Source organism: Phalacrocorax aristotelis, chromosome 22, assembly GCF_949628215.1.
Source record: "Phalacrocorax aristotelis chromosome 22, bGulAri2.1, whole genome shotgun sequence".
In the NCBI taxonomy this organism is placed as follows: domain Eukaryota; kingdom Metazoa; phylum Chordata; class Aves; order Suliformes; family Phalacrocoracidae; genus Phalacrocorax; species Phalacrocorax aristotelis.
The window spans coordinates 1,191,123-1,213,633 of NC_134297.1; the positions used below are offsets into that span (position 1 = coordinate 1,191,123).

The following is a 22,511-nucleotide window of genomic DNA, read 5'->3' on the forward strand; positions in this document are numbered from 1 at the left end:
CCAGGTACCTTGGCCGGGAGCCTGCTTTCATTTGATAGGAGTTGATTTCATTTACCAGGGAAAAAAAACACCCAAGTGCCACCTGTGATGATATAGTGCATTTTAAAAACGGAGCGCAGAAGTTGGGTGCTCGGGGGCTGTGGCTCCGGAGCCAGCAGCCAGGTTCTGAAGGTGTGGAGGAGAATGAATGGCCTGGAGCCCTGGAAATGCATCACTCGGGCAGGCACAGCTAGTGGGAGCAGCAGCTGATCTATAGGCCTTGGGAGTGGTTTGAAGGTATTAAAGCCTCCTGAACTTTTCCTTTTTTTCTTTTTTTCTCTTGTTTTTTTCCCCGGTTGCTCATGTCTCAGGACGCTAAAAGAAAATTTGGCAAAGGTTTCTGAGGAGGAAGAGTTGCGTGTCAGAAAAGAAGAGACCGAGAGACTTGCAAAGCTGCGAGCCAAAATCACCTCGGAGACTGAGGCAGAGAAGGAGAAGTTAAGGTAAAAAGTGTTGCTGCCGTCCCTGGGGACACAAACTCTGCGGTTTGGCAGGAAAGCATTTGCATGCCACCAGCAGCCGCTCGAAGTGGAGGTACTAGCCTGCCTGAGCCTCCCGTAGCCGGTACCCTGCCTCGGCAGGAAGTACGAGGCGCTAACTGTGATGCCCTACGTGCTGGGGAGCCGTCTGTTGGTAGAAGGTAAAGCCGACGGACCCTAACGTAGCAGCTCCGCTGCCTCAGAGCTGATCAGATTTTGGGAAATAAGCAGGTAGTACGGAAGTGTGCCGAGAGGGGTGTTGCTGTAGGGTTGGACCAGGCGCAACTCAGGGGCACGTAGGTGAAAGGAATGACATGTACAAGGGTAGCTGCACTCGGCGGCGTGCCTTGGTTTGAGTGGCTGCCTCTGTGTAACGGCTCTTAAGGCCTGGTAAAACAACGGGGGAGGCAGAAAAGGCAGACGCGGGAAAACTTACATTTGGCTATTTCTTTTTTACGTAGCTGACAGGTACGTCTCCACCTGCCTGCTTCGCTCTATATTGCCAAGGCCTTACTTGAGCCACTTGTGGATCTGCATGCCGTGGTTCTCAGTTTCTTGTGGCTTGCGTGTCCTCTCCTACAGCAGCGTCCGCTGTCAGCTCTGGCTCCCACGTGGGGCCCAGCAGTCAGGTACCAAATTCTGACTTGCTTTTGTCTCTGCTCTCGTTGCAAACCTACCAGGGCGGAGCAAGAGGTCGCGCTGCAGAAACTAAGAGAAGAGTGGGAATCCCTGAAGGTAATGGAGAAGGAGAGCCTGGAGAAGCAGCAGCAGCTTGTTTTGGAGGAAATGAAGCTGGAAATAGAGGAAGCTCAGCAGAAAGAGATGATCGGGCTGGAACAAGAGAAGGAGCAATTCCTGAGTGAGCTTAAGGAGAGATTAGACGGGGAAAAGAAGAAGGTGAGATGTTTATTGCCAGCTAGGGCCAGACCCGGGCTGTTCATGCTGACCTGGCTTGCCTTGCAATGCTGAAGTGTTGAGATGAAATAATGCCTGCACGTGATTTAATAATGCCTGCCTTAAACGTAAAGGAAAGATGTTAGGCGTGCTCTTAGAGGCACGGCTGAGGTGGGGAGGAGGTCTCCCCCAATACTTATTTCAGCGGTGATTAAAGTATTATTTAAATGGCCACGTTGCATCTGAAGAAAAGACAGGCCACTGTGTGTCTTGGCCAAGCGAAAGTGAGCCATTTTATAGATCAGAATACCCCTTTGGCTGCTGCTGTAGTCATCCAGAGAGTTTGAAGTTCTTGAATGGAGGCAGTCTGCAGGCCTTCCAGCACAGCATCCCTGAGATCTGTTGAGGAGGGAGGGAAAGCACACAGAGAGTAAAGGCACCTTGTGGTAATCCAGTTGGAGAGGGGTTTACCGTTGAGCTTTTTCGATGCTTCTGGATGGATGGGAATTGCGAATGCATCTTGTGCAGCCCGTCCCCGCAAATAGAGCTTTCCCAGCGGTCTGTCTTGCGCATGTTCCCATAGGCAGTAGAAGAGCTAGAGAAACAGTTTGCGACTGAGCTCCAGCAGCTGAAATCTGCCTCAGAAGAGAAGCATCGTAAGGTAAAAGATGGTGGCCCTAGAACGGAAATGGTTTTTTCCCACACTGCCACCAAAGGTGGCCAGGGAGGGTGGCGTCATTTTTTTTCCACTTCCTAAACGTGGTTCTCGTCTAGCTCAGCATTTGGACATGCTCCAAGTAGGGGGTGGTGAGACTGCACACGCCGGTCTCCGGCGTGGTGCTTGCTGTCTGTAGGAGGGCACTAAATGGATCTTGTCAGAAGGGTGACAAGTCTCTGTGGGCGGCTTTCATGGCAGGTCATTTCCAGCCTGCAAACCCAGATAGCAGAGGCACAGAGGAGCGAGGAGGCTCGGCTGCGTGACGACTTGCAGAGAGCAGAGCGGAAAGTACAGCAAAAAGCGTATCAAGTAACGGAATACGAACACGAGGCAAGTACTCATCTTGGGTTGCTGAAGGTTCTTCACCCTCTCTCCTTGGATGCGTGGTGAGGTCGGAGAGGCCACATCCCCTGCCTTAGGGGAAAGGACACCCCTGCAGCACCTCACCTCGCCAGGGTGCTTTGTACCACCCAGGCCACGGCCTGAGCCCACTTAGAAGGTACTCTGAACTTCAGTCCCTCTGCTCATGTGAGAGGCTGATCTCTTGGGAGGCCACCATAGCGCAGCGCTGTAGGTTGGGGAAATATCTTTCCATGTTCTCCCTGCAGCTCAGCGAGCTTATGAGAGAGAAACGCCATGAAGTGGAAAAAGACCATGAGAGGAAGATGGAGAGGATGAAAGAGGAGCACCAGGAGGTCCTCGCACGGCTTCGGGATCAGTATGAGGAGGAGGTACTGCTGGGGGAGAGCAGTGAATCTGGGAGGTGACTGCCGTGGCTCGCTCAGCTGGGCTGTACCTGGGCTGGCACGGCTGCTTGCCAGGCTTGCCTGTCTCAGCCACTCCTAGAATTGGAAATCTCCTTTCTGCTAGGAGAACTGGGCATTGTTGACGTGATCTGAAGTGAATTTCGGCTAGGGTTATAAGGATAAGCTGTCGAAATATCCTCTGTGCAGGCAACTTCTGTGTGTGTTCGTGGACCTCTGTACGAGAGAAGGTTGTTCACATTTTTGCAGGTGCCCGTTCTGGGAAGCCTTCTGCCTCCCATTTCAGACCCTACAGTCAGCATTGTGTGACAAAACCCTGGTTTCATGGGTTGTTTCTTCTTCCCTGAGCCATTCCCTTAACAATGTGGTCCCTGTAAGCAGGAGGTGTTGATGTGCTGCACCTGGTGTTTACTCAGGAGCTGCTGCGTGGAAGGCTGCCTTTCCAGAGGATGCGCGTCCTGGGTGTTCATGTTGGCTTGCTGGAGAACCCTGTGCTTCGCTCAGACGCTGTTCTTATTTGTGTTTTGCAACAAACAGGAGAGAAAGCAAAGAGCGGAGCTGTTTGAAGGCCTGCGAAGTGAGATGGTGCGCCTCCGACAGCTTCACGAAGCGGAGGTGAAAGCTCTGCGGGCAGAGCTGGATGAGCGGCTTACGGCGTTGCAGCACAGGCATAGGGAGAAGGTGAGGAGGACGCTTTGCCTAGCAGTTTGCTGTGGCTTGGCTGCTTGGGGATGGCCAGTTTTCATTGTTCCTGCTGGTGGCAGAGCTTCGCCTGGTGAGTCTTGTACCATTCTCTCTTTAACTCAGCATCTCTGTGCAGGAAAGAAAACTCCAGGATTCAGAGAATGAGCTTGAAATGCGCATGAAGAATGTCCAAGCCAGATCAGTGCAGCTCCTTAGCCAGGTGAGTCTGCCCTGTTGGGCTGGCAGAGGTTTCCCAGCCTGTGCTGCTCCTCTGGCCGCTTCCTCGCTGGGGACTCTTCACAAGTGCTCAGCCAGGGATTTTGCTGCCGTCCAAGTTACAGGTAAATCTTCCATCACAAGGCAGAGCAGGGCTACGCCTTCCTCGTGGTATGGGCTCACGTTGATGTTTGCAGGGAAAGTCAGTGCTTTGGGAGGCAGCTGTAACATCATAAAAGCCTTTCAAGGCAGCATGTCCTGCTCAGCGTAACTTCGGATTGTAGTCAGTCCCTTTCCGATTTCCCTCCTCTTTTGCCTGCTGCCGCGAAAAAGGAATGAGTGTTTCTGGATCTTGGGCAGAAGAGTGGGAGAGGGAAGTGTTCCAAACCCTCCTGTGGAGCTGGCAAAAATCACTGGCTGATGCTCTTGCCTGCCAGATCTCGAAGCCCTGGCCTGTGCCAAGGGCTGTGGATAACCTTGCTTCTGTCAGCCCTTCCTTTCCAAGCAGCACTGGAGTGAGGAAGTAAAAAGGTGGAGAGAAGCTGGAGGCAACGAGAGGCTTCACAAAAGAAAGATCCTGCAGAAATGGCCATGTGCCTTGAATCCTCTTGCCGCTGAGCAGGAAGGGGGGTTCTTCCCATAGGAATGGAAATAGTTCCAGCTTCTCACTTGAAATCAAATAAAGCCAGGGGATCCTGAGTGCGTGCGTGAGGCAGGGAATAAAGCAAAACTGACGACCATTCTCAGGTGTTTTGAAATGGTCTGGAGACTCAGGCCCGGCCTCTGTACTTCACGCGCCGCTCAGCATCAGCAGCCTCCTCGCTCTGACACCTACTTCCTCATCTGTACATAGGAGGAGTCTCTGAGAAAGAAAAGGCAGCAGCTGCTGGATGAAGACAGGCGGACTGAGCTAGAAAGAGATGTATGTATGTTTTAGCTCTGGTGAGGTGCTGCTTGTCTTCTGGGGGCGAGGGGAACGCGCTAGATTGTTGCTTCTAAATTTTGAGTCTTGAAAGTCCCTCCCTGCCTCAGCCTGGAGTGCCATCCTGCTGGGAGCGTGAATAGCTCTGAGCTGTTTCCCAAAGAGAGGACATAGTCCTGCCCTTCCAGGACTGGCACGTGGCGTTAGTGCATTTGTAGCTCTGGGACCTCCCGTGAACTGCGCGAGTAGCAAGCCTCTTGCATGTTGTGTGCCTTTCACGTTGGTTTGGGGAAGTTAGTGCAAGGATTTTTTGGTTTTCTTCTAGGAAGCTGCTTTAGCTTCTCAGCTCCGCCTAGAGGAGCATAGGAAGGAGCACGCCAGCCTCCTTGAGTCCATCCGGCAACTGCGCGGGTCTTTTGAAGAGCTGCAGGACCAGAAAGCTGAGCTGGAGGCCCAGGTGGACTTGTTGCAGACCCGAAGCCAGAGGCTGCAGAAACGCATCAGGTGTGCGCATTAGAAATTTTCTCTAATGCAAAAAAGCCACCCTATGCCCTAACAGAAACCCCTCTAACCTAACCTGGAGCTCTCCCTTACCTCGGAGCCTCCTGTGTGTTGGGCCATATTCCTTCAGAATCCAAATGGTGGTTTTACCACATGTCGAGGGCTTGGAGGTCCTGGGGTCTGTTTCCAGAGCTACTAATACCTCGCTGTGCAAATCTGTCCCTTTGCCTCCGCTTCTCAGGCTAATCTGTTTGTCCTCTCCACATCTGTCATGTGAGATTAACAAGATGCTTTGAGAGGGGCATTGAAATGCAAGGAAAAGATTTTCCCTAAGGTAGCTGAGCTTCTGGGTAAGGGTGTGAAGCCGTGGTTCCCTGCCCAGCCACGTGTTACACTTCACACCGCAGATGTGATACCAGTGGTGTCTTGCACGCCTGTGGCCCTTTCCCTCCTGGACACTGGAGGTCACTTTGGACACCGCTGCAGATAGAGTACGGGTCTAATCAAGTGCCGCCACTGTTGCCTTTTCTTGGGGCAGTGAGTTGGAGGCAGCTGTCAGGAGCAAACAGGAGACTTTGAAAGACCTGGAGGCAGAAGAAAGAGTGGAGTCTCCGAGAAGGAAAGCTGAGCTCCATGTTGAAGACCTGAGAGAAACTATTCAAGCTGTGAGTAAAGCCCACAGTAAAGGTGTTTGCCTTGTGAGATCTGAGGCTGTAACTCCCTTGAAAATCCTGGCTTGTGTTCCTTCTGCGTGAACGTGTTTGAGAAGCGGCGGCGCATTTTCCTTTGCCAGGGGACATCAGTATGTCCGGTAGCATTTGTTGGCTTCTGTCTGTTAATGCTGGGGGGGAAAGGAGTGTTGGATACCTGAGTGCCCTTGGAGGCAAAAGCAGGGCTTGAGTCAGGGAGAGAGATGTCCTGGTTGCTTTTTAAAATTCCCGTAAAGAACATCCCTGGCACTGGTCTTGGATGTGGGCAATACACCGTGGCGGTGCCATTCCGGGTTTTTGCTCCTGATTGGATGCGTGTGGGATCCTGGGGTTCTGCTCCCCGTACGTATTTCTTAGGCGTTGAAATGTTTGAACTCCTCAGCACTCGTCCAGAGAGCCGGCTTCCCCACCCTCTCCAAGCCACGAGGACAGCGACTTCCAGTTCGATCAGTGAGTATCCGTATGCCAGCTGCCTCTGGAAGCTGGTTTTGCTTTGGTTTTCCAAGCTGATGTTTTTGCTGGGGTTACGCGCATTGCGCTGCCGGTGCGCGTCTGGGGAGGGTGCTGCGCGAGGCTTGCAGGATGGCACAGCCAGCGCAAAGCCAGGAGCATGCCTCTCTCTTTCGCGTAGTGTCAGGAGCTACATCTCTGCAGAAGGGATCTCCATCAGGAATGCCAAGGAGTTCCTGGTGCGCCAGACCCGCTCCATGAGGAAGAGGCACACGGCACTGAAGGCTGCGAAGCAGCAGTGGCGCCAAGATATGCGGAAAGCACAGGAGGTGGTGCAGGATCCTGACAGCTCCCAGCTCCTGGAGGGTGTGCGCAAGAACCTGGAAGAGGTGAGTCGCTGGACACTGCCGGCGCTCAGATGTCGGGCATCGTGGCCGCAGCAATGAATCCACAGCCCTGGGATCGGTTCCTGGCTCTGCGGGTGCAGTGACAGGCGGCAGCTGTGGGTGTTCGGTCCGCCCAGAAATCACATCGCGCGTGCCTTTTGCTGTCAGATGTGCGGCATTTGTCCCTGCTTGTGTCTTCCTCATCATAACACAAGGGTTAGGGTCCTTCCCCTCCCAGGCCTTAGATTTTTCAGGAGGGTGAAGAGGGCTGTTCAGGAACACAGCGCAAGTGCAGTGCCTGAGGAACGGGCTTAATGAGAACCGAGCTTAGGCTTTGAAGCGCATGTTACCGTGCATCAGATGAGCGGCCGAGGGCACGCGGGTGCGCAGGCATAGCCCACAGCTAACGGAGCGTTGCATGGCCGAACAGTTTCGGTTCTGTTCCGCTGTGCGTGCGTTGGGCTAGGAACGCTGCACGGAGCAGGCGCTGCAGTGCAGCCGGTGCTCAGCAGCTTGCTAGGTTCCAGGGGCTTGGTCACTAGTTGGAGCTCTTGGGGCCTAGAAAATGGGGAAAGCATTTGGTAGGGAAAGAGGGATTCCCGCGTCCTGCAGATAATGAAAGTCACCATGACCACTAATGTAGATGATTTCCGGCCATTCCCGTTTAATTTTCCTCCGTGGCTTGGCTGTTGATCCGCTGCAGGAAGCAAAGCAGTTGGACAAGATGAAGTCGGCTATGCAGAAAGGGCAGGTGCTGCTGAAGAAGAAAGAAGAGAAACTAAGCCAGCTGGAGTCCTCGCTGCTGGAAGAGGTAACCACCAGCATCACCTTGGGCAGCTTGGGCGTGCCCAGCTGCGCTCCCACCCAGCCCAGAGCTCCTGGCTCCTCCCCTAGGCTGGCGCCTCTGCAGGGCTTTGGGTCCCTGTGAGGGCTGCGTAGCTGGGGCCAGACACTGGCGTTTGCCAGCGGGGCTGCATTTTAGAAACATAATCTGAGCGCAGAATGGCGGGTCTGTCTGAGAACGGTAGGTGAGAGAAGGCTAGTCTCCAGGGTGGAGGGAACGACAACCTTACTTGAACTCTGAGCCCCGGGATTCAGTACGTCTGCAGCCAACAGGACAGATGTGGGCTGGGGTTTGGGATGGAGGCTTCCTTCCGCGGTGGCAGCTTGCTGAGTGCACTGGCTCGTGGGAAGCTTGTTTCTCACAAGGGTGGAAACAAATTCTCTGTCAGTGCCGATATGCTGAAGTATCCTACCACGTAAACTAAAACATCACAACGGAATGTTAGATGTCTTATTAACTGTCTATGTCTTGGTCAAGATGGCAAATATTCTGCCTCCCCTCTGCTGATGACATCTGGACTCACTGTTAAGTGCGTGGCTGCAGGGCAGATACAGAAAGCAGCCTGGAAAAGCTGCGTGAATTGAGCTTAGAGAAAAGAAGGGCAGGTCACCTCATGTGAGCTAGGATCGAGTCTGCTTTCCTGACCAAGGCGAGCCTTGGAATCTGTTCAGCTCTGCCTGGGACCACGTGGCCTTAGGCAGAGCAGCAGCAGATGCAAGAGCACAAGACCGTTGATGGTCAAGCGCTTGTCCTTGGTGCAAAGACAGAACCCAGCCCACGCGAGAGCCTTGAGGCTTCATTAAAGCACAGACCACTTTGACTTCTGCCTAGAAGGGCCCATTCACGTGGCTGTTAGATCTGGCCTCCAGTGACGGCCTGTGCTTCTTCCAGAGAGCGAGCAGTCTCTTGACTTGCAGATTTTGCTGTCGGGGACTGGAGATGAGGCTGCCTTTGCTTGGCTTATGCCTGTCTGCGCAGTCCAGCCCATGTAGACTAGCTGTAGGCAGTATTCCAGTGGCTTTTATGTTTCAGGGACAGAACAGCAGGTGTTGTTGGCATTGTTTTCCTTCTTTTAACCAGCTTTCAGATGAAGATACGCTGAGGAGTGCTGCATGCAAGAAGATGGTGACTTTTGATCTCAGCAACTCTGAGGACACAAACAGCACATCCAGCATAAATCTACATCCGCCTAAATGTGAGTGCCTGACTGGCTGGATACACTGCGCCCAACTTGTAATGCTGTAGGCCTCATTCTGGCTTTCCCTCTGGCCCCTCTGATGCACCTTCTGTTGTCTCACTTGTGCTCATTAGTGTCTAAGGCGGGCCTGCTATCCGCGACCGGGGCTGCTCTGTGTATAACGTTGTGTGTGAAAAACTTATTTCCTGCCAGTAGTGGCAGACGAGAGGATGGAATCTGTGCGCACTTGCCTTTTAAGTCTCTTCCTTTGTTTTTAGAGTGGATTATAAAATCTGGCTTCAGCTCTTCCCTCTGCTCTTGCAGAACTGCATTGCCCTTCTGCAGGTGTCCGGGCTTCCTCTTCCTCGCACCCCTGGCATGAGAGGCTGCCGCAGTTCCCTCTGTCTGCTGCTTGTGCTGTGTTGTTTGCCTTCAGCTGCCTGTAACTGGAGTTGTGCAGGTGGGAAGAAAGGCTCCCCACGAACAGCCAGGAAGGCAGGAGGGCTGCGCTGCTTGCAGAAGGGCTGGCAAGGCTGAAGCCTAAAGAAAATGAGGAGAACCTCCCTATGGCAACAGACTGACAATCTGTCCAGTGTGGGGTTGTCTCTCTGACCCTGATCAGTAAAATATCTGCAGGCACACGTGAAACCTAAGGGTTTTCTCTCGCCATAAGATGAGCGCCCTTGCATCAGCACAGTCCTGTTGGTCCTAGCGGGAGCGCTTTGCTTTTCACGGGCGTGTGAGGTGTAACCGATCCATTCTGCCTCCTGCTCAGGTTGCGGGCGGTCGGACCACCGAAGTAAAGCATGATTGCCTGTGCCAGGGTCTCGTCTGAGAGCCGGGGTGCAGTGGTGGGGGGTTCCAGCACGGGAGGTGCAGCTCTTGAAAGGGTTTGCCATTTGCCAGGGAACCACCATTATGCTGGTGGTTGCGTGGCACAGGGTGCGGTAGAACTCAGAGATGGAGCAGGGAGGTGAAACACACGCACTAATGCATATCCAGGCTTGTCCTGCAGGCCCCGTTCTTGCAGCACGGGAGGATCTTGTCCTTGCTGTCTTGTGGCCAGGCAGCCTCCAAGGCACAAATCCTCCTTGGCAGTCGGTATCTCCTCTGGCTGCAAGCAAAGCCAGGTTTTGCCTCTCTATCCCACTTGGCACATGCTGACCAAACTCAGCTCGGAGCACAAAGCAGGGTGGGAAGTGAGTCTCCCACCAGGGAGGCAGCGCCCCCCTTGCCTTCCCAGTGACCCCTTTCTTCCCCTCTCCTCTGCCAGTTGATTTGAGAACCGATTTACGGCCTGCCCCCCAGCTGGACAAGATCCAGTACTTGACAGACTCTCTGCAGCGTATCACTAGTGAACTGAACGGAGTCCTCGGCATCTTGGGCTCCCTGAACAACCGCCAGTCTCCGCTCTTCACCTCGACGCCCTGCGACGGCATCCCTCTTTCTACGTACGCCTCCTTGGCAGGACTTCAGGCAGGTGGCTCCCTGGTGCCCTCCGCCGGGGTGTCTCTGGTAGACCAGTGGGCCTGGAGCACTGGGCTGAGCTCTAGTCGCTCTTTCGCAGCTGGGCAGTCAGTGGACAGCATCCTGGCAGAGAAATGGCACAAGTATTTCCCAGGTAAGTCTGCTATTAACCCATCTGCTTGCTTGCCCGTGACTTTTGACGTCAGAGCTCCGCAGGCTCTAACCGGCTCACCTTCCAATGCTGGTAAGGCCGGATCCACTGGTGCTGCTGGCAGGAAGGGTGCTAATGAGATAAAGAACGAGAACCTCGCTCCAGGAAGGGCAGCATATGGCTGATCTTGTCATCCTGCCTCTGGAGCAGTGCAGCCTTTAATATACACCGAAGAAGCAGCAGTTATTAAAGATGGGAGCGAAAGCGGAGACAGCCCTGCTGCCCTGGAAGCCTCACGTGAATTGCAGATAGGGTTCACCATGTCGGTCTCCTTGGCACCGCTATGTCCTCGGCAGGTGGCTCAGCCCGTAAAAGGACAGCGTGTCCGTAGTATAGGACAGCAAATGCACCTAGATATAAAGGCTATTGATGTTTTTGAGGCCTGTATGTAATGTCCGTTTTCCAGGTGGGTTCCCGTCACTCAGTGGTAGTTCCAAGCCTCCGGACAGCAAGCTGGGATATGTACCTGCAGAGTAAGGGTCTTTTTCCTTGAGTTGTTCCTTCATTGCGCCGCTTTTATTTCTCTGCAGTGATTTATAGGTCCTGTTTCATATAACAATATGTAGCTTATGATTTTGTTACCTACTTAAGTAGCCAAGGTAGATGGTAGGAGTTGTGCACTGCCACGTCCTGGGCGCTGCCCTGTAGCTTCCACAGTGAAGCTGCCATCGGAGCTGTGCTGATAACCCATGAGGTGCAAGGGTGCCGGCGCTGGGCCGTGCCGTGCCGGGCGATGCTGGTGGGGGGGGGTGGAGTGGGGGCTGCCACCCAAACCTTTCTGGTGCCATCCAGACAGAAAGGAGGACAGCAGCCTGACAGCAGGGGGCCGCTGTGGCTTTCCTCTCTGGTGTGGGCGGGCAGAGGACTTGGAGCCAAGAGGAGTTGCTTTATGTTACTGTGGCTCTTTCTGTAGTGGCCTGTCATTTTCTTGGTCACTGCTAGGATTGTTTCTGCCGAGATCTTTCCCACTCACACTGTCTCTTTCTCTCACGCAACAGTGAGCAAATACGGCTGTTCCAGCACTCCCAGTTCCAGAGCTGCGAGTCAGACAAGATGAGTATTCAAGGAATGATCGAGACCAACAAGAAGTGGCTAGAAGACTTCAAGAGGGATTCACATGTGTATCCTTTGCCTGGGTCTGGCCTCTAATCATATTCCGGCTTCCTGCGGCAGGCAGGAGGAGACAGCAGGAGGTGAGGGAATCGGGAGCACTAAAGCATTGAACAGCAGTTTTGAAGCCTTAGCCTCCATTTTCGTGTCCGGTTCTGCAAAGGAGTAAGATGTTTAGCAGTTAGAGCACCTGTGACCTCTTTGCTCTTCCTTGAGCTGTACCTGGCCGGGAAAGTCTCTTCCCTTTCCGCAGGTGTGCTGCGATGCTCTTTAGTGCCGCTGCTCGCTGGGGTATGCAGCAGTTGGAGCTGGCAATGTCAGACCCTGAAAAAGGTAACCGAAGAGTGCAGAACGGAGGAGGCAGCAGGGGCCGGGTGTCGGAGGCCTGCTTTTGGTGCCGTTGGTACAGCCCCGGCCGCACGGCTGCCTTTGCTACGACGGGCAGTCCCTGCTGAGCAGCCCGGGGTGAGGGAGCAGCCTCTCCGTGAGGCCAGGGCGCCTGCAGACCCGTGGACCTGGCACGTGGGGCGGCCGCGTGGCTGGGCAGGGAGGGCCGGGGCTCCCCGGCGGAGCCATGCCTCCGGCTCGGTTTTGAGGCATGTCGTAGCATGCAGTTGGATCAAATGAGTGACGCCTCTCAGCGCTATTAGCAGGGATGTTTCCAGGCTGGCGTTGTAACGGCATTGTGCCGGGGCTGTCAGTAGCTCCTCTGCAGTGCACGCTGGTATTAGCCGCAAATCCCTCGGGCCTCCGCTAGCACGTGCTGTCCTGAGCACGGTGCTCCTTTGAATTCCCTAATCCCCCTCTAATCCCGTTTGACTTGGGTGCAGCGGCCTAAGTACAGCACGTGTGCGCAAGGCTGGCTCCTGCCCCTCGCTACCCTGTCCTGGCCGCTGGCTGTGCTCACGCGTGCTAAGCCCCCCTGTAAGCCAGGCTTTTCCTTCACCCGGCTGCCAGACCTCTCTTCCCAGGCACGCAGAAGCCCCCTGCCAGCAGCCCCAGCCTCCTTCAGCTAGGACTGGATGAAAACAGACAAATTAAAGTGTACCATTACTAAAAGGTGGGACTTGGCTCTGGAGAGACCGTGGCTAGGGCCTGTGCGGTCTCCCTAAGGATACGCGGGGCTTCGGTGATGCCCAGCCATCTCCGCTGTGTCTTTGTGCTGTGCCCTTGAAATGAAGTCTCTTTACAGGAGAGTGGAGGAAGGAGGAAGTGAACTTCCCAGGGGGATTCTTCTAATCCTGTAATGTGTCCAAATATAATTTATAGACTGTTTAATCCAGTGGTGAATTATCAGGGCTTCAATAAATCAACACTTCTTTCATTAGTATTCCAGCGATTGTGAGCCGGGGCTGTGAATCATGGAGAGCGTCGAAAAACTGGTCAAGGGGGAGGATGTGAATCCAGCTGAGGCTCTGCTAGAGGAAATGTGTCAGGAAATGAGCCCACACTGATGCCCAGCAAATGCTTAATTGCAGGTGGGCCAAGCCATCTGGCCCTCCGGCATGTGTGCGCGCAGGGGAGAACGGGCAGCGAAATGGCTGCAGAGCCTGGGGACCGACGCGGGGAATGGCAGAGTCTGACTCTCGGGAAACGTTCCTCTTTTGGCGTGGAAGCAAGAGGAACTAAACCAGGAGGGGCTTTTCACGGCAGACCTGGACAAGCGCTCCCCGCTGCCCCGTGCTGCCCCGCCGGCCAGAGCCGCGCGGCACAGCTTGTGCTACGGGAGCGCTTCTCCCGCGCTACCGACGCGCCGGCGGCAACGCGGAGCAGGGATGGCAGGGGAGTGCGGGCGGAGTCTGCTGGTGCGGGCGCTGTGCCGAAACGTAGCCTAGTGTGGGTGTCGAGACGAAGCTCCACCTGCGTCCTCCCGTGCCCCGGGGAGAGGGAGCCGGAGCTCAGCAGCTGGGGTCTCCTCCTGCGCGGCAGGGCTGGGGAGGCAGACCCGAGCCCTTGGTGCCCAGCCTGGAGCCTGGCCTTGCTGCTCCCGCAGCAGCTTGGCTGGGCTCCCGGGAGAGCGCGACTCATGAGGCGGTGAGGCGGCTCCGCGTGGCTGGAGAGCCTGGCTGAGGTGTCGGGACGCGCAGGTCCCGGGCCTCAGCTGCGAGCGGCGGGCTCGTGGCTTGCACCGCGGGTGGCTGCAGCGCTGCTCCTCTGGAGAGGCTGTATCCAGAGCACGTCACCGCCCCGCTGGGATGCACGGAGTGGTTAGCGGGCAGATGGTACTGCTCCACCCAACGGGGAGACGCCGGGCGAGGTTTTCGTACTGCTGAGTGGGGAATGTGGTATTTGGTTGTCTTTGTCAGTCTTTCCTCCAAGCTGACTTTAAATATTTTATGCTTTAAAAAAATGCTGAACCACTTGCCATTTTGCCTGATGAAGAAGTCTGTGTTTCAAGGGATCCCATCTGTGAAAAATCATCCTCAAAGCCCTTCTCTCTCGAGATGGCTGATGCAGGGAGGGTGGTAAAGCTGCTGCTTTGCACCCTTTCGTGCTGTTTGTGTTCCTCGGCGTGGCTAACGATGTGCGGCAGAGTAAAGCGGAGCCCCCTCCTGCTTCGCTTCCCGGGTGTTGTGTACTGGCACAGCACCGCAACAGCTCACACTCAGCGTGGCAGGGGAATGTTTGCATACAAACAGAAATACGGTTTTGCTGAATGTCATCCTGCAACTCTTAGGCATGTCTGTACGTATTATTTTTGGATTTTCTTAGGATTTTTTTATTTACTTGGCCAGCCTTTGCCCTGGGGCAGCCTGATCCTCTGGTCAGGCCCATGTCCTCCCACCCTCCGCTTGCTAACGAAGCGCAGCGTACTCCTTCTGCAGGCACTGCCAGTAGAGACCGTCTCACTACTGGTGTCCTTGCTGAGGAAATCCTCGCTGCTCCTACCAGCTCTGGCTGAAGGGGAAGACCTCAGATGCCCACAAGGGACGGCAGCTGCCCAGAGGAGTCCCTCTGTAGGAAGGGGTGGATCAAAAGGCAGGTTTCCCATCTACTGGTGGGTTGCACCAGTCCCTGCCTGTAGGGATTTTGCTTTTACTTCCGTGGCTGTTGGTGGGACACATGGCAGTGCTGCCAGGTAGGTATTTTAGAAGGGACCCTCCGGTTCTGGCTTTGTACGGCGTGGGGAGGCTGTCAGCCTGGCAGATGCTGCGCCCAAGGCCGCATCGCTGGCTCCAGTCTGCGTTCGGAGAAGTGTGTATTAGCTTTCTTAGCAATAACTTCGTGTGAAACATGTTCCTTTTTCCTGGTAAAACCTGCGGTAGCAGCTGTTTCTGCGTTTGTACGCAAATTAAATCAACATGAGCCTGTTTTGTATGATGGGGCTCTTTGTAGCTCTACTTTTTCTTGGTGAGATGTTCTGTTGTGGCCCTAGATATCCAGCTTGTGCTTACCTTTCACATCTTACCCTCGCTTGTCTCTGTTTTGTCTTGTCAAGGTCACTCCTGGCAGTTTCCAAGACCACTTCAGCCCACTGTGGCTCTATTATCATTATTCTATTAAGTGGCTGGCCAGGGTAGCAAATGAAGGGGCAGATAAAAGCTGAAATACAAAACTACAAAAGCAATTCTTCATGGGGTGCTCAGCCAGCAGGGCAGCTTTTCACGGGTCCGTATCCTGCCCTTTTCATCAAATGGTCATCCAGTCGCGTTACAATGGTTGTCTCGCTCTGGGGCTTTATGCCAAGGTTGCAGGATGGGCTGTGGGCAGGAGCAGTCCCAGGCCAGCTCCGCTGGGTGCCCGGGAGGCGGCTGCCTGCGGGACGGGCAAAGATGCTCAGGTCTCCGCTGCAGCAGGCGGGGAGCCCTCCCTGGGAAACGGGGAGAGCTGTGGCGCGCTGGCGGGGAGCAGGGCTTCGTTCGCTCCAGAGCCAATTTTAACACCTCCCTGGTTGCGGGAGAGCAGCTAACTCTGCAGATTGGCCGTTGCTACTGATTTCTCCATTTCCTTCGGAGCAGCCGTGAATGTTCCCCCAAGGGGTGTTCCAGGCGCTGTGCTGCAGCAGCGTGCTCGCTGGAGTCCTGCCGGCGGGATCGCTGAACGGTGCTCTCGCCAGAAAGCAGGCTGCTCTCTTCCCATGGCTTGGTCCTTCCCTCCTCCTTCCCACAGCCCTGGGACACCCTCAGCAGCCCTTCCAGGCTGTGCATGTTTGCTCTGTAGGGATTTTTTCCCCCTAAGGTAGTCTCCCAGGAAAGACTCAGCTTGCCCTGTGCCTCCAAGCACCGCAGCGAAGGGTGTCTCTGTCCAAATGGGGCATTCGCCGCACGTGTCCTGGCTGGGGACGCTGCAGGGCTGAGCGCCCACAGATGTGTAACGCGGCCAGTGACGGGAGCGGTGCCGAGAGGGGAGGTTCAACACCTGCCCTAATATTTCTAGCTCTGATGCTTCGCAGCACGTCGCTCACTGGAAATCCTAGGCTCAGGTGGATGGGGAAGTGGGGATGCTGGGGGATCGTGATAGGCTCTGAGCTCTGGCAGCCAAATGTGGTCAGAGGGTGTGTGAGGCACGCTGACACGGGCTGGGATGCTCCTGCCTGCGGTCGTGCCCTGCCTGAGGAGGGAGGGCTGGAAAGGAAGGAGCGTGAATTGCTGCTGTACGTGCTGGGGGAGGAAAGCTGTTGGAGCCAGAGGACTGCTGAGGCACAGGGAGAACGATACGTGGATCAGCGGGTCATGCAGAAATGGAGGCTCATAGAGGCACGTCCTTAAAAAAAAAAACACAAACCACCACCAAACCTTGAATCACCCCAGTCTTTGCTGTGCATGATCTGCACTTGGGTGTCTTTGCCTGCTGGAGAGCAGCAGTAAGAGCTACTGGAGGAGGTCTCTGATGGCAACACACGTTGCCCAGGTAGGCAGTTTTTGGGGATGGGTCCCCTGCCCGCCTCGTGAAGGAGCCGCTGTGCACAGGGCAGCTCTGAGGAAGCCAAAGTCCTGTCTGACCTGTCGGTGCCTTCTGGGTGTGGGAGGCTTTGCTGTAACCCTGCTGAGAAGCAGTCCCGAGCAGCGGAGGTCTGCCCTGCCCGTGGCTCTGAGGCGTGGGGTGTGTGCGTGTCCGTGCACACCGGCCTGCGTATGTACACGGAGAAGGGGATTTGCTTTTCCTGGAATGCCAGTGCTGTATATGTCGGAGAAACTCAGCGATTAGAAGAGCAAAAGGACAGTGTGCGATTACTCTGCCAAGACGAACGCGAGCTGTAAGCTCATTAAGGGGCTTGGAGCCTGCCTGCCGGAGAAGGGGCGGTTCAGTCCCTGGCTATTTGGGGACCGCTGTGCATCGCTCCCGGAGCTTTGACTTCCCGGAGCGGAGGGAGCCCCTCGGAGCCCCAGCCATGCTGGCGACCCTGATGACAGCGCTGTTTTTTGTGGTGAGAGCATTTGGGCAGGTGAGTCTGAGCCAGCCTGGCAGCAGGCAGGGTTTAATGTTTTTCTCTTTGCTTCTAGAAGCGTGTGGCTTATTGTATTAGAGGAGGAGGTGAGCAGTGGGGGATGTGGGCTCGGCCATTCCTGTGGGCTGGGGACGCCCCCGGCTCCTGCTCCAGCACGGCTCTGGCTGTGCCGTGAACCCCTGCGGTGGTGAGCTGGGTGTGCTCATCCTCAGCAAGTCGCCCGTGGTGTTGGCTTGGGAGTACAGTCGAGTTTCCGTCACCGTAGCGTTAGCAGGTTACCAGCAGCCTTGCAGAAGGCAGATTCCTGGTGTGCCCACGTGCGCAGGAAGCAAGCGCAGGTGCTTGGGCTTCCCGGTCTGGCAAGCGACTGCTGCAGACGTGCACGTCGAGTCTCAGAGCTCTTTGGGTTGGGGAGGAAGGAAAACTCTCTCCTGACTAGGGCTGCTCTCTGTTGGGGAGAAGAAAGAAAGCGGAAACGTTTGCTGGGCTGGAAATGTTTGCGGCGGCACCAGCCTGGCTGGTGGCGCATGGAGGAGCTGCTCTTTGTGTTTCTCCTCCCACCCTCTTACCTGCTGCAAATCCTTCCCGCGCCCAGCTCGGGACCAGCCTGTTCCATGAGGAGCCCCTGCCGTACCTCGTGTACCAGCCCCTGCCCTGGCAGATCCAGTGCGTGACACAGAGCCGCCGCACCAGCCGGGACAGCGAGGTGAGGGCTGCTTTCCCTGCGGGTGGTCAGCCGTGGCGACCGGCGGGGGGGAGAGGGCAGTGCCTGGTGCGGAGGGGCAGCACGCCTCTGTTAACCAACCGGGCTGCTGGGAGCAGAAGGCTTGGGCACAGGGGAGAGATGCTTTTTTCCCTTGAAAGATGGAAAAAAGCAATGCCAGGAAGCAGGATAAGCTGAAAAAATGTAGGACATGTACTTGTGGAAAAATTCACGCTTATTTTTAGGAATGAAAATATCCCCTAGCAGAACTGACGTTCCAGGTGCTGCAGTGCTGCGGTAAGGGCTGGAGTTGAGGAAATGAACCCAGCAAGTCTCGCTCCACGCTGATTTGAAATGTAGCTCCAGTGACACTAGCCTGTGCCAATGTACGTCCTAAGATGCTACCAGCACGTCTCACGTATCTGATTTTTGATACAGAGCTCTTTTCCGCTTCTCCTGGGAGGACTTGTCACAAATGCAAAATAATTAATCAGTGCTCTGTAGTGCTCTTTAAGGGAACAACAGTAAGTATTTTCAAGTTCCCCAAAGGGAATGGATAGCAGAAAGCTTGGAGAAGCTAGCCCTGTCCCTTCAGAGCTTCCCAGCTGGCCTGAAAGGAACTCTTCTCGCTGCCTCTGCCTGAGACGTAACAAACTCCCTTATATTTTTGTTCTCTACCTTTCTAGAGAGGCAGGAGCTCTCGGCACAACAGCATCTACTCGATTTCTGGAGAGAAAGGTGAGTGTGGAGCAGGCAGGGAGCCCTGCCCGAGTCATGGGCAAAACTCATGCTTGTGGCTGTGGGACACAACAGAAGAGCAGGGATTGCAGTACCTGGACCCTTCTTGGCCTCTTTCGTCTTCCAAAAAAATCTGTCTCTGACATTAGGATGTATTTTGGAAGTCAGCTCTGTGGGAGGGAGGCCCTCTTGGAAAGCTTTCTCTCCAGCCCAGCCTATGGCTTGCTGGCTGCACTGTATTTTCAGTCAATTCCCCTCCCCGTGGAAGGTGCCCTTCTTGCCACCCCGGGGAGGGCACGTGAGTAGCGATAGGATGGTGAGATGCTCATTAAAACCTGTAGTATCAGCACGTGAAGGCCCCAGTGTTGCACGGCTGAATATCCAGCAGCGTGTGTGTGTGTGCAAATCCCTGCCTCCCTCTTCCCATGAAACCTGCCCCAGTGAGACATACGGGTCCCTGCCCCCCCTAAACAGGGCCCCTTCCTCTTCTCCCTGGCCTGGCAAAATGACCCTGAATTTGTCCCCCTTTCCTCCCCTTTGCTCGTGTCCCTAAGACTGTGCCCCCTTGGCTGCAGTCAAGAGCTCAGCAAAGAGGATTTGCGCACTTCTATTCTCAGTGCAGCCGGGTGCCAAGCGGATAAAGGCGGGTAAAGCGATGCTCCGGCAGCGCGGCGCTGGGCCGGGTGCTGCCGCGCGCCCGCCGTGGCAGGGCGGGCAGGGTGCCAGCTGTGACGTTCCTTCTCCTCGGAGCAGTATCTCTGGCCAGCCTGGTCACTGATTCGGGGTTTCACCGCCCCGTGAGTAAGTGCAGGTCCCCGGGGCTGCCGGCGGCACTGTGTCGGTGCAGCGGCAGGGTGTTACTGATGGGCCCGGCCGGGGCTGAGCGCCTTCAGCAGGAGTATTCCTTGCCGAGCTGTTGGCAGGCTGCATGGCCAGGAGTGTGTTCCTGCAAATGTACAGCACTTCATCACATCACAGAATGGGCTGTGTTGGAAGGGGCCTTAAAAACCATCTAGTTCCAACCCCCTGCCGTGGGCAGGGACACCTTCCGCTAGGCCGGGTTGCTCAAAGCCCCGTCCAACCTGGCCTTGAACACTTCCAGGGATGGGGCAGCCACAGCCTCTCTGGGCAGCCTGTGCCAGCGCCACACCGCCCTCACAGTGAAGGACTTCCTCCTTACAGCTAATCTGAATCTACCCTCTTCCCGTTTAAAGCCATCACCCCTTGTCCTGTCGCTACATGTCCTTGTAAAAAGCCCCTCTCCGGCTTTCTTGTTGGCCCCATTCAGGTACTGGAAGGCTGCTAAAAGGTCTGCCTGGAGCCTTCTCTTCTCCAGGCTGAACAACCCCAACTCTCTCAGCCCATCTTCATAGGAGAGGGGCTCCAGCCCTCGGATCATCTTCGTGGCCCTCCTCCGGACCCGCCTCAACAGGTCCCTGTCCTTCTTGCGCTGGGGGCTCCAGAGCTGGATGCAGCACCCCATGCGGGGTGCCACTAGAGCAGAGTAGAGGGGGACCATCACCTCCCTCGACCCGCTGGTCACACTTCTTTTGGTGCAGCCCAGGGTACGGTTGGCTTTCTGGGCTGCAAGCGCACATTGCCGGGTCATGTTGAGGTTCTCCTCAACCAACACCCCCAAGTCTGCCATTATCTGCCCCATTACCTGCCCAGTCTTTGTGCTTGGGATTGCCCCGACCCATGTGCAGGACCTTGGCTTTGGCCTTGTTGGCCCCTGTGAACCTCATGAAGCTCACCTCTCAAGTTTGGGGGTACCTGGCCTGGCAGCTCCCCAGCCTCTGCTGTGTGATTTTTGCTGCGGGCAGGATTTATGGCTGGTGTCTCTTGTTAAGCAGGGCAGGAGGGAGCCGATTCCCAGTGTGGCCTCTTTTTATGTATCTTTTTACTTAGCCATTTCTTTTAGGATGTGAATAAAAATGGGTTCAGGTGACAGTAGTGAGTTTATACAGCAGCATCTGGCACCAGGATTTCTGATCGCTGCTCGGGGGGTGCTTAGCAGTGATGCACTTGCTTAAAGGAGCACTGCTGAGTGGCTTTGATTCAGTTCCTGTTGAATTTCACAATACTTCCCTAACGCCACATTAAGCGTGGGGCGGGGGGAGGGCGCCCATTTGTCAGCGTGAGAGCTTTATTGCTGTACAGTGCCAGGCTTTTTTTCTAATCTTATTTGTGTGTATGAAAGTAAGTGAGTTTCATACTTGGTGATTAAATGTGGGGAAGCTGGGGTCTTTGGGGAGTAAAGCTGTGTAAATAAAGGGCTTAGCGCTGCCAGGGAGGCTGGGCTTCTCTGTGCCTCCTGGTCGCTGCTCCGGCTCCCTCTGCCATGGCGATGCGCCCCGTGAGCCGGTGGAGTCGTGGTTTCATGCTGCAGACTCGCCAGCATCTTTCACCTCTGCAATGGAGGGAAGCTCTCCTGCCTGTGGGTGTGCTGCGGGGAGCCTGGGGTACGCGGCGGCCAGCCTCACCCTGTGCTGGGGGCGATGCCAGAGCCCTGCCCCGCTCAGCAGACCCTCCTCAGGGCCACGGGCACCGCCTGTGCTCACGGTGATGCTCGGTTGTTGTTGCAGGCAACATGACCTCTGACGCCAGTGGTGAGAGCAAGGTCTTCAGCGATCCTTCCGAGAAGGCAGCTGTCACCATCCAGACCCACTTCAGGAGATACCAGCAGCAGAAGCAGGAGAAGCAGTAGACGCAGCTGCCACCCGTGCCCTGCGCCATCCCTCCTTTTGTCTGTTCTGTACCCCAGAGAGAGTTGTGACTGTGACCCTGCTCCCCAGTACGTAGCTTCTGGTGCATGCGCAGCTGTAGGTACTCTGCTCCCGGTGTCGGTCGCTGCTCGGCGTGAGACCGCGTTCCTGGTCAGTCCTTCCCCAGCCGGCATTGCCTCGTGGGCCAGGGTACAGCAGGCTTGGGACCTCGGCACCCCGGGCGTGATGCAGCATTGGCAAGCCTTTCCTGGTGGCAGCACCCACAGCTGCGTGGCGGCTGGTCACAGCGAGGTTAAGACCCAGCGGCCGTGTCAGTGGGAGCAGTGGGGGCCTCCCACAGCTGATAGCAATTGTGGCCGGCTGCTCACTGCCCAGCTGGGGCGTGCTTTGCCCAGCAGTAGCCCTTCCCTCTGCTTCTAGCTCCATTCTGCCTCTGGAGCTGAGGGTGGCACAACTGCCTTTGTCCCCGGCTCCGGGCAGCTGGCTCACGGAGCTGAGCACTGCGTGCAGGAGCTGGCCCGGAGCGGGATGTCACCCGGGGGTGTGCTGCAGGCAGCGAAGGGAGCGGGAGCCGGGCTGCGTGCTGAACGTGAGCTGATCTTACTTTTCTTGGGGAGAACCGCTTGGGGTGCCCTGGTTTCAGAGCAGGGATGGGGTGGGACTCCTCTGTCTCCCGTGGCTACACGTGCCGAGGCTGAACCCGCTCTCTGCGGAGTCGGGCTCCTTCCTGACACAGCCCTCTGCTACCTCTGGCATCTGGGCTAGTGCCCACTGTCACCCAGCCACCCCATCCTGGTCTGTGGGTCCAGCAAGGCTGATCGGAGACCTGCTCCCCGTCTGGCAGGGACAGGAGCCCAAGGGTATCGTGGGTTTTCGCACCTATTTTCAAGCGCTGGCTGTTGGAGGATGCAGAGATGCTGAAAAAGAGGGGGTGTGAAAGCACCGAGCTCTGGCCAGCAGAGAACCAGGAGGAGGTTTGCTGTGAGCAGGGAGGGGGCGAGAAGGCGGTGAGGGGGTGCTGTGGCCCGGTGGGTGCTCTGAGGGAAGGAGCAGGGCATGGAGAAGGTGCTGGCCCTGAACGATGCTGCTCTGACCGCTGCAGTGTGGTCTCCGTGGCCTCTCTGCTGGGTCTCATGCCGCATTTTCTGTGCGGCGCAGCTGAGCTGTGCCTGTAGAGCCCTGACTGCTCGCATGCTGCCCTTTCTGTCCTCTCCAGCCACAAACGCCCTCAGCCCTTCTTACAGGGCTCCAAGCCCCGGCTGCCCATGCTTACCTTCAGCTTGTAAGTGCTGGTGTCTGGCTTCTGCTTGTGCTCGGTTACTGCCTGCTGCCCGTGGCGGGCGCCCAGCGCTGCTCGCAGCCCTCCTCTGAAGGGGCATTAGG

At 55.9% G+C, this 22,511-nt stretch overlaps 1 protein-coding gene across 8 annotated transcripts in view; it reads left to right on the forward strand.

Annotated features, from left to right (window-relative positions):
* Nucleotides 1-21,093, forward strand: part of CEP164 (centrosomal protein 164) — a 47,111-nt gene extending 26,018 nt beyond the window's left edge. For 6 of the 8 annotated variants that reach the window (XM_075116279.1, XM_075116283.1, XM_075116282.1 and 3 more), the window contains 18 exons: nt 351-482; nt 1,199-1,415; nt 1,996-2,073; nt 2,329-2,460; nt 2,739-2,861; nt 3,432-3,575; nt 3,715-3,798; nt 4,648-4,716; nt 5,042-5,220; nt 5,756-5,882; nt 6,310-6,377; nt 6,559-6,766; nt 7,467-7,574; nt 8,688-8,802; nt 10,058-10,405; nt 10,869-10,935; nt 11,461-11,583; nt 12,530-12,907. In XM_075116279.1, coding sequence (XP_074972380.1) covers nt 351-482; nt 1,199-1,415; nt 1,996-2,073; nt 2,329-2,460; nt 2,739-2,861; nt 3,432-3,575; nt 3,715-3,798; nt 4,648-4,716; nt 5,042-5,220; nt 5,756-5,882; nt 6,310-6,377; nt 6,559-6,766; nt 7,467-7,574; nt 8,688-8,802; nt 10,058-10,405; nt 10,869-10,935; nt 11,461-11,583; nt 12,530-12,629 — 2,422 coding nt within the window. In that variant the 3' untranslated portion in view covers nt 12,630-12,907. Of the gene's footprint in view, nt 1-350; nt 483-1,198; nt 1,416-1,995; nt 2,074-2,328; nt 2,461-2,738; nt 2,862-3,431; nt 3,576-3,714; nt 3,799-4,647; nt 4,717-5,041; nt 5,221-5,755; nt 5,883-6,309; nt 6,378-6,558; nt 6,767-7,466; nt 7,575-8,687; nt 8,803-10,057; nt 10,406-10,868; nt 10,936-11,460; nt 11,584-12,529; nt 12,908-20,987 lie in introns of those variants that run through there. The other 2 variants (XM_075116281.1, XM_075116280.1) reach the window with 2 other exon arrangements.
* Nucleotides 21,094-22,511: the final 1,418 nt, after the last annotated feature.